The sequence below is a fragment of the Hylaeus anthracinus genome, unplaced genomic scaffold, assembly GCF_026225885.1.
Source record: "Hylaeus anthracinus isolate JK02 unplaced genomic scaffold, UHH_iyHylAnth1.0_haploid 0, whole genome shotgun sequence".
NCBI lineage: Eukaryota > Metazoa > Arthropoda > Insecta > Hymenoptera > Colletidae > Hylaeus > Hylaeus anthracinus.
In genome coordinates, this window is record NW_026533254.1 from 6,674,488 (window position 1) to 6,690,011 (window position 15,524).

Consider the following 15,524-nt stretch of genomic DNA (forward strand, 5'->3'; position numbering starts at 1 on the left):
CACGAGCGTTTTCGATGCTCACCCGGCCATCTACAAGTGTTTGCTCGTAGGCAGCGTGTTATTTATTCAACGAGCTGTCGACCAATCAATCGCTGAACGGGACAATGTGGCTGCAACAGCGTGCATTGCTCGTTCAATTTACACGAAACTGAACAAAAATTTCGACGAATTGCGTTGCTGAGAATACGACACTTTCGCTTGGTAATTTTGCATTACGATGAAAGTGGAATTTCCTGTCATTGCTAGTAGAACGTTTGGGGTAAAGAAAATGGTCCTGAGGAATGTGGCGACATAGATGGATTTCAACAGTTTAAGTAGTTATACAATAGAATCAGATTTTGCTAAAATTGGTCCCGCTTCATTTCTCTAGAGAACAAATCTATTAAATTCACCAGTCAAGCTTTGGAACCGCGACGAAAAGAAGGTGTACATTAACGTGAATCGAAGGACCGCGAACGCGGAATCCAATGAAACAGACGCAAACAGAGACGGCTAAAACACGGTCGGATAAAACGGACGCGCAAAAAACCAGGAAGAGAATCGTCGAGAACGCGGAACGTGGATAACGAAACGAAGAGTCGAAACAGCGCCGGGGTAACAGAGAGAACGACCAAGAGAGAGAGAGGGAGGGACAGGCGGATAGGAACCAAAGGGAGAAGGACGCAATTTGAGCGAGTGGCATCAGTCGGCGGGGTTTAATGAGGTTAGCTGCAATTACATGCATTAGTACGACATGACGAGGGCAGCGGACCCGACCTCGGTCCTCTGGAAGAGATATTGGATGTATGAGCCCGGCAAAAGGGGTGGCCAGAGGGTGGGACGCGGAAGAGGACGGAGCAGCGTGAGTCGCGACGAGAGAAAAAGATACAGGACTAGAGAAAAAGATACAAAGAGTGTTGGGGTGTCATCGAAGGGACGAGAACGATGTGGAGGGACAGGTGGCGCGAGGGGTGCAACGAGACAGGGCTAGAATGTAAAAAAGAAAGAAAAGGGAAGACACGGAAGAAACGGGGGCTCGGAGTAAAATGTGTTAACGCGTTAGCCGTTAACGTCGTCGTGTCTGGGGGCGATGCGCGCATCCATGCAACGGGCACAGAGCGGAGCAGAGCTGAGCGGATAGGAGCCGAGCGGAGACCACCGCAGTCGCGGCAGGTAACGCGCAAAGTCACGCATCGTTGGCCCGCGATCAAACGACAAACACCGTCGGCTTGCCGCTCCGCTGCGATAATTCTTTGATCGCTCGAAAAGATACACCGACGACCCACCCTCTCCACTCTGTCCTCCTCTATCTCCCAGCCCCGCTGCTGCCCCTTTCCGCCAGCGACGGCGCGCACACACGTACACACCCCCGCCCTGGGGGGTGAACCCGCCGAGTCGGATAAGCGACACGGCCGTATAAGTTGATGCTTCGCACCGGAAAAAAGAAGAAAGAAGGCGGATAGGGAGGCGGAAAAAAAGATGCGAGAGAAATACACCGGGCGCGTTCATTTAGCCCCCGTTTAGCGTTACAGGCTGGCTACGAAATCGCGCCAGCCACGCTCCAGTGGCCACCGGAGTACCAACGGGATCCACGGAACGCCACTTTATTCGAAAAGGACTGCTTGTTACGCGGATGTTTCCGATCCGAGGAATTTACGGCTGCCGGAGGGGCGTGATCCCCGCGAGGACCCATCGCGGGGCGGGGTTCAACCCCGTGGCAGGGATGGAAGTCCGCTGCGCAATTTTATTTATGGAGAAACCGCTGATGGAAACTTGGAATTGTTTTGTTGGTAACAACTCGGTGGATCTTCTCGCTGATCTACTCTCAACGCGGAGATTCGTGTTTTTTTTATTGATTGTAAAAGGTATAGGTATGAGGAGATAATTATTATGACACTTGGTACATGCACGAAATTAACCCTTTCAGACCTGGCGTCCATAATTGAGGACACAAAATTTAAACATTACTTCCACTATTGTTTACGTTGCTTCCACTATTTGTGCACCTGAAGAAAGACCAGTTTTCCTCGAAAACTACACTATTAGAATCTTCTATTCATTTTGTCTACATTAATTTTAGTTCAAGTTAAACCTAAAAATTAAATTACATGAATTAGTACAAGAAAAGAAATAATTCAGGCCTGAAAAGGTTAACAAAATGCAATAAGTCTCTTCAAGTTGCGATACGAATGCCACTTAGGATCTGGAACTGCACCTTCCATCGATGCCTCTACAAATCACCATGTATTAATTCCTCGTCGTGCAAAAATTCAGTGGCACTTATAAATTACAGTCATGCTGTACACCACCATACGTCAATTCTGAACTATTCAACCCCCGCGGCAAATTAATGCCGCGGGAGCAGCGATGTGTTGCAAGTAATATCACCGGTCCCCGATTCTCTATCGCAATATCGCGCATTTATTATTGTACGCAGTATAACAGAGTCGATATTATTTTTGCAAATAAAAGGACATGGAATTGCAACAGCGGATCTCTCGCAAAGGTCGGTTTCGTTCATCCCGAAGTGGAGGGAATGAAGTTTAAATAAAAGCATCCTCGCGTATGGTATGAAAAGAATGGGATCACGGGTCATTAATGTTCGGGAGCAGGACACAAGATGCAGGTTTTTGTTCGATATTAACAGAGGCGTGTATTTTTGCTGGGCTCGGGAGCGGAAGGAATAATCTTTTGGTAAAAGCATAGTCGCAAATGAACGCGATGCTGCTTGATGTTCATCCAAAGTAATGAAATTATTATTGTTATTATTATTGCGTCTTTTTATTCTAGATTAATATATGGGCCTCTCTTGGCCAGTAACTTGAATTTACACTAAATATCCTCTTCGTGACCCTTACCCACACCTCATCGTGCGATTTTGCCTGGTGCAGAATCTGGCTTCTGAAGTGTCCTTGAGTAATCTGCCCTTCGGAATAATGCGTTTAGATCCCCCAGTGAGTACGTATCTGGCTCCAGCCTTCTGTAGCTAAAGCCAGCATCCTTGGCCCATGAAAAGTACAACGTCTAAAAGACGCGGTGTCCAACGGGAGGGGTTAAGCACGGAAGAGCGAGCCAACGGACATCGGGATGCATTTCCGCGCGACCGTGTCGTTATTACACGGTATGGTGATCCACGAAGGCGGGACGAGAGGTCCGTCCGCGATATGCAACCTGCGAATGCCGGGGTTTAGAAGCCGTGGAACACGAGGGTGGTTGCGCGGGTGGTGCACGGGGTTGTATGGCGTGCGGTGTTTGGCCGGTCAGCAGCCAGGTTGGGGAGGGTTGCGCTTGTTGCGTATATATGTCCGTGCGTTTGTCCATTTGCGTATCGGCCGTCGCTTTATGGGAATTAGCGGCGTATTGTGGGTCGCTGGGTGGGCGGTCTGTGTGCACCGGTGCACGAGAAGCGTCCACGGGAACGGCCACCACACCCCCCTGTTGCCCCTCATCGGATCGAGGGTGGTTGCAACGGCGCATAGACCCGTGGGGGATGATCGACGAGGACGGGAAACCGAGCGAGAGGAAGAGAGGAACGCGTAGACGCGCGGAGAAAGGAAAACGGGGGTGCGTCACGGGTATGGGGGGATGATTCCATCCCTTCTCGTTCTGTTTCCCTGTTCCCTTTCTCTCTGTGTATCGCTGTTTGTCAATATACGAGCGATATGATCACCAAGTATAATCACCGCTGGACCGGAGAGCGTCGAGCTCTCTGTCAATAGAATGCTACTTTGTGACCCCCCGTACCCCCTCAACCGCCCCCTCAACCACCCCCTTCCATTCCTGTCCAATCCGACCGCTTATATATTGTATCAAACGCGGACGAGCCGTGCGCTATCTCTCTGGAGAATGCTACCGCCAGTCGTGAAATCCGTATCGACCGACAATACCGCGGACATAGGACCGACCACGCAAAAACGGGTACCTATGTCGCGTTAATATCGAACAAAACTGTTTGTCCTTGCTTTCTGGCAACGATGATACGGGCGTGATGGTTTTTCCAATGTGGTATTTTTCGTGCTGTTGGAAATAAATATTTTCAAGTTTGGTTTGTCAACATTTGTAAGGATTCTACGTGTATCATTAACATCCGATGAGTGTCCTCAATAGCCCTTGGAGATGTACTCGGTTCAATGGGTACTGTTTATACTAATACATGCATGTATCACGCACACTGGAATACTAAGAATGTGTTCACAGTATCACGGAATTCTGATCGAATGCATAGCGTGCGCAGCATTGGTAGCTTACAAGATATTATTGACGTCACTCACGTGGGCGATTTTCAGATTATTTTAAGCAGTCTACAACGAACAATGTGAAAATGATTTAATGAAGTATGAAGTACTACCCACAGAATAGTCGCCAAGATCACGCGTAGGAGATGCCAAATGCCGTTTGTAAAATGTTTAGCGACGCCAGTTATTAGGTTATTACAATAGCACCTTTTACTGAAAATGTCACTGAAAGACATACTGGCTATAATCTTGTCTAATATTTTATACCTAAAGTCGCAAAACGTGAAGTATAGATTTTTATAATACGCAAATAGAATTCTTTTTGTAAAACATAAGTATGTTTATCTAAAGTAATCTTTACAGTACTAAATTAATGAATACATTTCGCAGCAATGTTCGATAATGAATTCCTCAATTATTCACATGTCTAAAATTCAACCCTAAAGGTGAAACTCGTTAACAAGAACTCACCTCGAATAAATATCCATTACAAACCACTGCCAGTATTTGCACAATCCGCCGACAGCAATCACGAAAAGATATCGTTCAATTGTAATTAACGCAATCGGAATTAATTTCACGGTTGTGCAAAACGTGGCGTTGGCATCGAACCGCCTCGAATACCCGGCTTTAATCATCGGAACGTAGCGAGGCGAGATACGCGAACCTGAAAGCGAGCGGAAATTTCATGCTCACCTGCGCCAGCCTCGCGTAGTCATCGAATATCTGTGCACGAGGAAGGTCGAATGCATCTGACCAGGTAAGAAGGAAGGTCGCGGCACCGGTGAATGAGGGACCGATGAATGAAGGTGGTTCGCATGTTCAAGGGTCCTCTTCCGGTACCCCGTCAAGGACGCGTTTCAAATCCCGCCGACGAGAAACTTCAGAAACGATTCTCGTAGAATCATCGTCATCGTACCGTTAAAGAACTTTTCCAGGCGAAGAATCATTGTGAAAGTTCAATTTTCAGGAGAAAATTCAAAGTTAGGTTGCTCAAACAGTCTTTCATCATGCTTATTCTATGACGTGTTATGCTTTCTTGAACTTGAACTTGGATTTGTGCTATGATTAGACGGCGGATGTTTGCGCAGATTCACATTTTTACAGACGCAGATATAGAATTGGAACTTAAATAAAACTGTGTCTTATCTTCCAGACGTTGTGACATGTAATTTAGTTCTGATATTCTATGTATTTTTGCGACTGTGTGGATCCTTGCACATTTGAACAGATGTATACTTGTAAATGTATAAACATCCGTAGTATAGTTACGACGTGTACAAAGTGACACTGCAGACCTCACATGTAATAGTCAGCCGAAACACCCTTTACTAAAAGGATCCACGTACCTCGAAATGCGCTCAGGAAAATCCACCGGCCTCGAAACATGTGCACAGGGAGTTTACTCTACTTCATTGGTAAAGTCTCCCCCGCGGGAGAGATAATGGCGAACCTTCACCCCAACGACTCGAACGCGAACCGTGTACCTGTGCGCGGCAACGGTCGAACATCGCTCGATCTCGCGATATTAAAAAGTATCGGACACCAGCGGTTCGCGTCGACTCCGGTGGCGCGGCAAACTCGCGGTAAATAAAAGACAAGCAATCGTCGGGAGTGCTTGGGGTCTGCACGGTCGGGCCACTGGGCGTGACAATGTGCTCCTGCACAGGTGCAGCTGAAGGTATAGGTCCGCGGAGGCGCCTTGGGGTAGAGCGGAGAACGTAATCCTCGCCGCCCACGCGATCGGCAGACTCGCTCGTGGAGAAAGACGGAGGAGGGGGTGACGGGGGAGGATGCCAAGGAAGGTAGGCAAGCCAGGCAGGAAGGAAGGCGAGCGAAGGAGAACCCAACGGAGAAAGGAACGCGCGTGCAGCCCAAGGAAAGAAGAGGTTAGGCGTGTAGACCTCCCGCTCGAGCGAGTGTATGCGTTCGAGGCTGGCTCGTACGTGGCCGGCACACCTGTGCCGATGCAGCATGGCACGGAGTCGCATAACAGGTGGAAAGGTGAAAGAAGAAAAGAGAACGAGGGGTAGAGACACGGGGTGAGAGGGAGAGAGGGGACCCAGGAGGAGAGGGAGATCCCCACTCGACCCCAAGTCCGTCGACTCCGAACATTACTATACGCCCTCCGGGACTCCGAGAGGAGGAGAACGCTGAGACTACCGCCTTCCTCCTACGTACGCCTCGTCTCGCTTCCTCTTTGCTCCTTTTCGCGCTACCTCCCTGTCCCCGTCACGGTCGCACTTCCGTTTTCAACGTCGGCCGACTCTACTCGAGCCTGCCTGCCGCGCAAACGCCGCCGACAAACGCGTTTTCACTTGGTGCCGATGAAATGGCCGACGAGAAAACGTTCTCCACCCTTCGACGCACCCAACGCACCCGCAGCTGCTTTGCCTCTCGCGACGAGATCACCTAAGCCGATTCTCTTCGAAGACCTCGTGGCCTGGCTACTTCCGGGAGTTTTTGCTGGCGCCTTCGCGGAAGGGTGATGTGTTAGACTTCATCGATAGAACAAAAAACACGAGGATTACGTCTTACGACGGAAGAGAGTTTAAAGAGAGTTCGGTACTTCGATGAATCCAATGACGGGGCATAGTCGGTATTTAGTAACATAATTCACTGGATCTAACCCAGGCCTAACCCTTTATAGGTGCATCGACGCATATGTGCACTCAGTTCAAACGCATGGAAGAGTCTTGCTGCAAAATGCTTGTTCGTTATAACCAGTGCTCCAAGATGGCTCTTTGTCATAAGACATAACGATATTCTTGCTGCTGGGACTGTCGTGTGAGTAGTGTACTAGGAAAGGAAGATCAGTTCCAGGTTTAGGAGAGTATGATCACCTAAATTATCGAGAACATAGAGGATTCATCCGAACGAGCGTGTTTGCTTAAACGCGTTCGTAGAATCCCGCCTCGGGGTGAATTTAGCGGGATATCAGGGAAGGGAACGCATCGTCTCCCCAGTACGTAAATGACCGGCATAATAACGGTAATACGCCGGGCATTATCTGCACGCGCCCGCATTTTTGCAGGCAGACAGGTTTCTCCAGCGATTCCTTCCAGCCTTCGGAGCAGTTTCGCTTCCACGCCATGACCCGCAGTTTTTGAGGTCACGCGAACCATACAGTCATCGCGATAACCGCCGATAGCATCGCCGCGGGGACGTCGATTCGAATCGGCGTCGCATTGTCCACGGAATATCTCCTCGAGCCGCTGAAGACACCACGTGATCGCGTAAAGCCACATTCCCACTTCTACGCTGCAAACTAACTTAAACTGCTTCTCCTAAGCTTCCCATCCCTGAGATCTCTACTTTTTAAGCTCTGCAAGTCTTCCACGCCTGCTGCAGAGTTTCAATCTATCCAAGTGTATCCGTGGTACAGGTGAAAACGTGGCTTAGGTTTGGAGTTTGAATCGACGCGGAATGCGCGTGGCAATTCGGAGATCTCGCGCGTTACACGCTCGGTCACCGAGACGCATGCCTCCGAGGAAAACAGCGTGTCCGTTCCTACGTAAATAACGCGTGTTGGAATTATTACCTCGGATAATAACTTCCTGCATTGCGCCGTCTCGCGGAACGTGTTTTCAATCGGCTCCCAATCCGCTATGGGCCTGTTTGCTCGAACTTGTTGGAGCGCGTTCGTCGGAAACGCATGGAATTCGAGGTGTTGGTGTTCGTATTGATGCAACGGGGTCTCTCGTAATAGTTTTTCCTTTATTCGACGAGTACGACGGCAAGAGAATATTTCGTAAAATATCGACGAATTCGCGTGGCTAAAATAAATGTAATAATATAATGAGAACAAGTTGGATCGTGTTCTGTCTTAATGGTAGGAGACAAATTATTGGCTATTGATAGTCCCTCTCCGATCTCGATGAATTCGAATCAGTACATAAATTTAGAACGTCTCCACCGATCAATAAATCTCGCGTATAGACGGCTATCGTTAGCTAGAGCCACATTGGGCGCGTTTGCATTTTGTATCGGCGATATTAGGTTTGCCAACCGGCTGTGTCTCAGACAATCAATTCCCCCACTGGCCTCGATTAGCCAAAAATAATTCCACTCGGGTAGAACCGTATTGAACGTTCGCCTCGTCAGGATCCATGACCCGCGCAAAACGATCCCTCGATCCGTTTGAACGAGTCACGCAATCCCGACGGGTGTCATTGCCATTGACGCGACGAAGAGCGGACTTCCGCTTCTCAAACTTCCTCGCCTCTCCCCTTTGCTACTGATTATAGATACCAAGCAAGATCGACGCCTCGACGGCTATAAATGTTCTTTGCGTTGGCTTTCGTTGTTTCAAATAATTTTAGAGATATTCGGTTTTCTACTTTGTGTGTCAATAGCCCCATCGACAGTTGTTGGAAAATGACAAACATCTCGAGAGTACAGCGTTTGCGTAACTAATGGGCAAACTCTCATAGATGCGTTTCGTTTACGTTTCCAATAGTACGTAACGACAGTTTCTTTAAATACTTCTGGTAGAATTCACGCGTATTTTTCAATATTTCATTTTCTACGAAAAGATTTTCTTGATGTACGATTGTTGATATTAACCTGATGATATTTGTTACGTGTTAATGTACAATGTTAAGTGATTTTGAATCAAGTCTATTACGACACATCCTCTAAGTTATTTCTATTAACACATGATCCCTCCTATTCATTCTCTCGATATAAACATGATGATATTTATTACTTCTTATTCTACAATATTAAGCGATCCCGAATCGAGTCAATTACGTTACATCCTTCGAGTTATTAACGTATGATCCTTACTATTCTTTTTTGCCATTCTGGAGAACAAAGTATCCTAACCGTTAATCAGAGACTCGAAACTCAACTAAATCTCGGGCGATCAACCCGAAATGAAGCATAAAAATATGATGAAAACGAAACTCTTACCTTCGACTGATCCTGCTGTTGCAGCAATTGTTCCCTGAGCAGCTGCAGCTGCAGTATCATCTCGGAGAGCCTTCGTTCCTTCTCTGCGAAGCTTTCCGCGCAGAGGACCCTATGGAGCGCCGAGGCGCCGTCCTGCTGGACCTGTCCTTCCGTGTTCTGCATCCTTCCGGAGGCCGGGGGTGAAGGCGCCACGCTGTTCGGCACGCTGGCGACGCCTCCGCTGGAACGCACACCATGGGACCACGGTCAATTACGCTCCTTACGCGTCTCCACGGGGTGACGGGGATTCGGAGGGTTCGGTGATCGTGGCTGGTCGTTTCCACAGGGCACGAAACAGACAGGGCTCCACTGGGTCGTAGGCAGATCGAGTATGGTGGGGGCTATTCGCGTGCGAGCAAGAGCTTCCGGGCTCTGAAATGGAATAGTAGTGGTTCGCAGCGTACACAAGGCTCGGGAGCCAGGTGAATAATAGATAGGGTCGCGGCCGTGCAATCACGGCAGCCCGAGTGTTTGCTCCCGTGATGGGGTGTTCTCGCTCCGCCAACCTTTCCATCTCCCTCCCTCTTCATCGTTTTTCCCTACCACGACGGATTTTTCTACCCCAAAGTGCCCTCCCAGACCCCTGGAGCGCACCGTTCTTCTTTTATGCCGAGGAAAATGGACCACGAATAAGTGATACGGGGACGCATTGTGCCCTGACCAGCCACCGCGATGGGCTGCACCAGACGAAGGATGACGCGAAGGACGAGACTAAGGACAAACCAGGGGACTTGAAAGAGCTCCGTTCGGAATCTGGGGCAATATACGTTTCCGCGGGGCGTGTATGGCGTTTCTTATGGGCGTCACAGGGTCAACGTTAAAGGGACTATCGAATTTTAAAGATCTGGTGATGTGGGGATGCTCAACCCTTCGCGTTTGGCCGAAAAGAAGAAAGGAAAACGAAAACAAAGTGAGTGGCTGAGATGTCAACGTTGGTTGTGACTTCCTCGATTGCTTCCTCTCGATCAGCTGATTAAGAATATGGGAATGAGACAGAGAACAGTTTGAATATTTGGAGCAACCTTTGCGAGTTAACCAGAGAAGCTCTCTATTGCATAATATGCTCGTTGGTGAGTACAACGGAAACAATCACTGCTAAATTAATTGAGAAAATTGTATAGGATTTGCGATGTTATCTTTCGAGGAAATCCACTAGATCCCTCTGACTCAGCAGACTAATTAACTCATAAGTACATCCATAAAATACCTGAATTGTCGAAAAATGAAGTAAAACCGATCAGAGCTCTCGATTCTTTATAAAACACACCTAATATACCTACGCTGGAATTCATAACAATTTTCAGGAAAACTATGACTAGCCAAGAAAACTTCAGTAATCAGCATGATAAACTTTAGAATACTGTCATCCCAGTGACCCTTGCGTTAGGTTCAAGAGGGATGCTATGCTATTCCTCTCAATTCCCCTTTCAAGATTGCTGGGAGCTGTATGCATCGTGAAACAACGTTGCTTGAAAGTTGCAAATGAGCCGAGCGAGAGAGAAAGAGGGGCAAACTGGACAGCGTGAAGGGAACCGGCTAGAAATGAATTCCGCATTGTGCATGGGAATTTAATTAAACGTTACAGTGTGCACGTTTCTTGCGGCTCACCGTCGGTGAACAAAAATCGTGCATCGTGAAACCGTTACTTATCGAGGAACGTCTTTTATCCTTACACGCTCATGAAAGACCCTTGCTGTGCGTGGCTTTCTTTCAGGCGATAATAACGCTCGGTGGGCGGCTACAAGATTCTATTCGCGCCTGTTGACCCCGGTATCAGGCAACAAAAGGCTCATTCTGTTACTATTATCATCTCCCGGCAAAGACATTCGGGGAATTTAACTTTCCGTCAAGCCAAAAATAAACTGTTGCGGGTTGCTGTTTCTTTTATCACGCCAATTTTACAACTTGCTCTATTTTAGGCCACTACGGGGGTTAAAATTAGGGACTCGTTCGGCGGGCGATTGAGAAACGCGTTGATTACGTCGATAGGCGATCGTTCTGCATCATCCACCTGTTAACTTAGGGAGTGGGAACACTATAAGACGGAACTTTTTTATATTTACAGTTTACTCATAGGACGTTTAGTTTTAAAAATAAAAATACAACTTAAAAGACCTTTTTCTCAGAGATCTCGTAATGGTTTGATCCTGTTGCTGTTGTCTGACATAAAAAAAGACAGCGGTCGAACAATCGAACATAAAAAAAATATCATCTTCTGGAGTATGAAAAAACGAAACTTTTGTTATATTTACAGTTTATTCATACGACATTTAGTTTCAGAGATAAAAATTGAAATGTTAAAAAACGTTTTTCTTGAGATTCAATTTTTCCAACAAACTTCTAACTTTTCAATTTTTATTTTCGAAAGTAAGCATCCTATGAAGAAACGGTAAATATAAAAAAAGTTTTGTCTCATCATCTCCTGTAAGCTGATATTTTTTAAAAATCTATTTAACGAATACAAACAATTCTCTGAACCCATTGCTTAAGGGCGTTTATATACTCCCTTCGCAGTCAAAGGGTTAAAGTGATTAATAGGGAGTTCAGATAACTGATTTTCGTATGTTCATTTGATGAGTTGACTCGTCTAATTAAATACAGAGGTATTTGCCCTATCGGCTTTGGAGGCTTTTTTAAAGCACGTATTAATTCGAATGATCTTCGAGTCACTCCAAACCGAGTTGTTTCTTTTAAACCGATACGAAGGCATTTCCGCGAGACGAGTTAACTCGTTTTCCTCTATTATTAAGTCAGTAATGATCGCGAGAACGCTGTGCAATTATTTATACAATTATCGCGCAACAGCTTGTAATTTAATTTCGAGCATGTATAATCAACAATTTCGAATTCCCTCGTTACTCTTTTTTATCGCGCATCGCGGTAACTTTGGTTAAATATACATCGGTGGATCGCTCATTATGAAATTGATACTTTTATCTTTCGGTTTGTACACTCACGCTTATATCGTTAAATGCCCGCACACGCGTGCCACGCATGGTAGGAAGTTGGCAAGCAGACATAAGTATCAAAAGTAGATCGTGTAATAATGCGCGCGTTTTTAAAAGCGACGCGCCTGTTTTAATTCCGCGTGCGGGACTATTTGTGGAAACGGTGTACCTTCGTAAATTGCGTTTCGCTTTGCGCGTGCCTTTGCTTCCAATCTACCGTGCGCCTCAAACAACGTATATTTTTTTTACTTGACTTCCATTCTTTTCAAATTAATGCAAAAAAGAAGAAAGAGATGAAAATGATAAGTGTAACAACACCAGAAATCGCGACCGAAAATTCGGGGGACGTTCGCGAACTCTCGCGAATCGTTCGCATAGTAACCCGACTTGTTGGTTGACCGCGGTCTGTTAGCAACGATCGGGTATAAATATCGTTCTCACGATAGCGGACGCGGCATTCTTTGCTGCACTCTTTAGGAGAGAACGAAGTAATTATCACGATCGCCTATAGAGTGAGGAAAGTACGAAGCCTAGCTTTCGGACGCCTTTTGCAGCACAGGAGAGAACGCCTGGAATTACCGCCCGTTGCCTGTCAAAGAGGAGAGTTCGGGAATTCTTTCCTGGCTGCCCTGGTACGGCTGAATCTACTGTCGCCTTCCAGCGAGTGGACGGTATAGTCACCCGGACGTCTCGTTGCGATATACACATATGAATTGAGCAAAAGCTTTGTTTCCGAAAACCCTGTAAAACTTATTCCTCTCCAAAATTAAAATGTACAGTTTACTAATAAATAAACCATTTACTTTTATCCTTAAAACCTTTTCCATTCATTCCTGCGATTCTACATCCCACATAAGTAAATTTACACAGATATATGCATTTGTTCAAATTGATCATGGCACAATCGAGGTGAAAAGAATGTACATCGAGAGTGCAAATCGAAATTGCTACGCGATCCTCGATTTATGAGAAATTGGAGTTCCAAGTCTCATACCGTATGCACTTGTTTGTGCAATTGTGTATACATATATTCGTAACCTATTATTTCCAATTGTGTTTACGTTTGTAAATACTTAGCGGTAGCATAATTTGCTTCCTGTTAGGACGTCATGATGCAATTAACAATGAGTAGCAATGAGTATAACGATTATTCGTCGCTTTATAGGTACAATTAACACGCGTTACGATAACAAGATTTTCAAAAAACTGTTTGAAGTATTCAAGATTAAAAATAAAATAGGAGCAGGACAATTTCGTTCAACTCGTGAACAGATTACAAAATTCAGTTGCCCTATATTAATGTGATACATATAAATAGAAGTACGGAGCCACGAAGAGATAAGTTTTTTAAGATATAGTCAAGGACACACATATTCCATACAGTTTTAAACTTGTGTCAAAATGAATAATGTGTTTATCAGCTGATTCAAGCTGAATGTCGAGCTATCTCCTGGAGGCGATGATCTGGTAACGATGTTAATTGTATTAAGCAAATTATCTAGATCGTTGCACTATAATGGAAATTAAGAATAATTGATAATTGTTAGATGTAAAATACACGCACCTACACAGACTGTGGTTAAATGCCTATCCCAAGGTTTCAGTCATTGGTTTTGGCCTCTCTCAAGAGAATTATATTATCTCAATTCGGAATGATAACCCAGAACATAAGTAACTAATTGAGTAAAACAAATAAAACGTCCTGCGATAATTTTAACGAATCATCCCAATTACATGTAGCCCTCACGAGCAATTCTCAAACTTTTGGGGATGAATCCAACCGAGAAATAAATCAATTTGTTACAGACCCACAAAACGATTAAGTCTTGACTCTCGAAGAATATCACTGTTGCAGCATTTAAATCTCCCGAGGAGAGTCGGAAGGATATCAACACATTCGCGACCGGCAGATATTTGACATTTCTAATACCGAGTACTGAAGAAAATAATAAAATTCTGCAGCTGGACATCGCAAATTTGTATCGTTATAGATGAAAAGATAAAAATTACAAAATATGTTGTGAAATATTAATGCTGTAAATATGTAGTTTATAAAATAAACTGGAATAATAAACAGGAATAGAATTTGAAGTGTCGTGACTTCACGTCAACGGTCGCGAATGTGTTAATTAGAAGGAAAGTCTTTCCCATCAAACACGAAAGAAATAAAATGTTCGAGCCCAGCGAAGAACCTTTATCCAGAGAAAAACGAACAGCCCTTAAGGGTCGAATAAAATTCCAAGTCCCTGATCCGTGGGCTGTTCTCACCCATGTTCCCAAGCGTTGCGCGCATTAGCTCCGGTATTCTCCGATCAAGATGATCGAGTGAAAGACCCAAAGAACGATGATTCCCGTCGAAAGCGACGCGTCACGGTCTTGATCGGTCATTACGAAGGCTGCAATTTATTCGAAACCGCGGATAGCAATCGGCCGTTAAACGAGTATTTTCGATCCGTGTCCCGTTATTTTGCCATCAAGCCGGGGCGGGGAATCGAGTCCAGAATTGAATGTATTCCAAAAAGCGGATGCACGTCGCGTAAGTGCGTGTCCGTCGTGCAGTTGGCTGAATTTTGGACGAAAATTTTGGCCCCGATGCCCGCTCGGTGTGGGCAGCGGACTGACACGATTCTGTCCGCTCGTTCGCCGTTGCCAAGTTCACCGGTTTACTTTCAATGATTGCTACCACGGATTCCATTTTGTCACTTTTCGTCCATTTTTCAACGACCACACAGCACTGACGAAGTACATCCTTTGTATCAAGGATTAGCGTCCACTAGTATTTGTCAAAGCAGGGAAGAAGTTCTAGGGAGTACCTTTTAATCCAAAGGGTTGGGTGAACAGGAAAATTGTTATTAAAATATGGATAAATCGACTATTTTTCTACTAACACAGTGACCACACGAGGCTAAACTCGAGTCCTTCGAAAAGCTTGTTTCTTATGATAAACGTCGATGATGATTAATTCCTGACTATCGAATCGTCCAAAATATAAATTCTCAACAGACGTATTCTAGAAAGAATCCTTCTCTCCAGGTTGAAATATGAATTTTAGTAAAACTGTGTATCTTTAGATTATTACATCATTCCCTGATTGTATACATTTACAATCCTGGCACAATAGAGGCGTGTTCTCATTATAATAATGTATGCATGTCAGTAGCAATTGAAGTGTTATTATATAGAACATTGCAAGACAGAACGAGCTAAAAAAACTCTGCCACACCTACTCTGCGACGAGTCAGCTATTGTCAATTCATTGAAAAAATTCCTTCCTATCGCAAACCTATAGACAAATGTTCTTTAAAAAGAATTTTCTCTTCAGAGTGAAATATCAATATTTTGACCGCTACGAACATCTCGATTTGTTACAATTAATATCGCGTCTTGAAATAGGTTTGCGAACTGTGAC

The 15,524-nt window shown here is 45.4% G+C and overlaps 1 protein-coding gene across 4 annotated transcripts in view; it reads right to left on the reverse strand.

The window, feature by feature from the left end:
* LOC128894346 (transcription factor SOX-5) overlaps positions 1–15,524 on the reverse strand; it is a 223,547-nt gene that overhangs the window by 37,772 nt on the left and 170,251 nt on the right. For all 4 annotated transcript variants that reach the window (XM_054156015.1, XM_054156037.1, XM_054156030.1 and 1 more), the window contains one exon: positions 9,129–9,348. In XM_054156015.1, the coding sequence (XP_054011990.1) occupies positions 9,129–9,348 (220 nt within the window). The remainder of the gene's footprint in view (positions 1–9,128; positions 9,349–15,524) is intronic.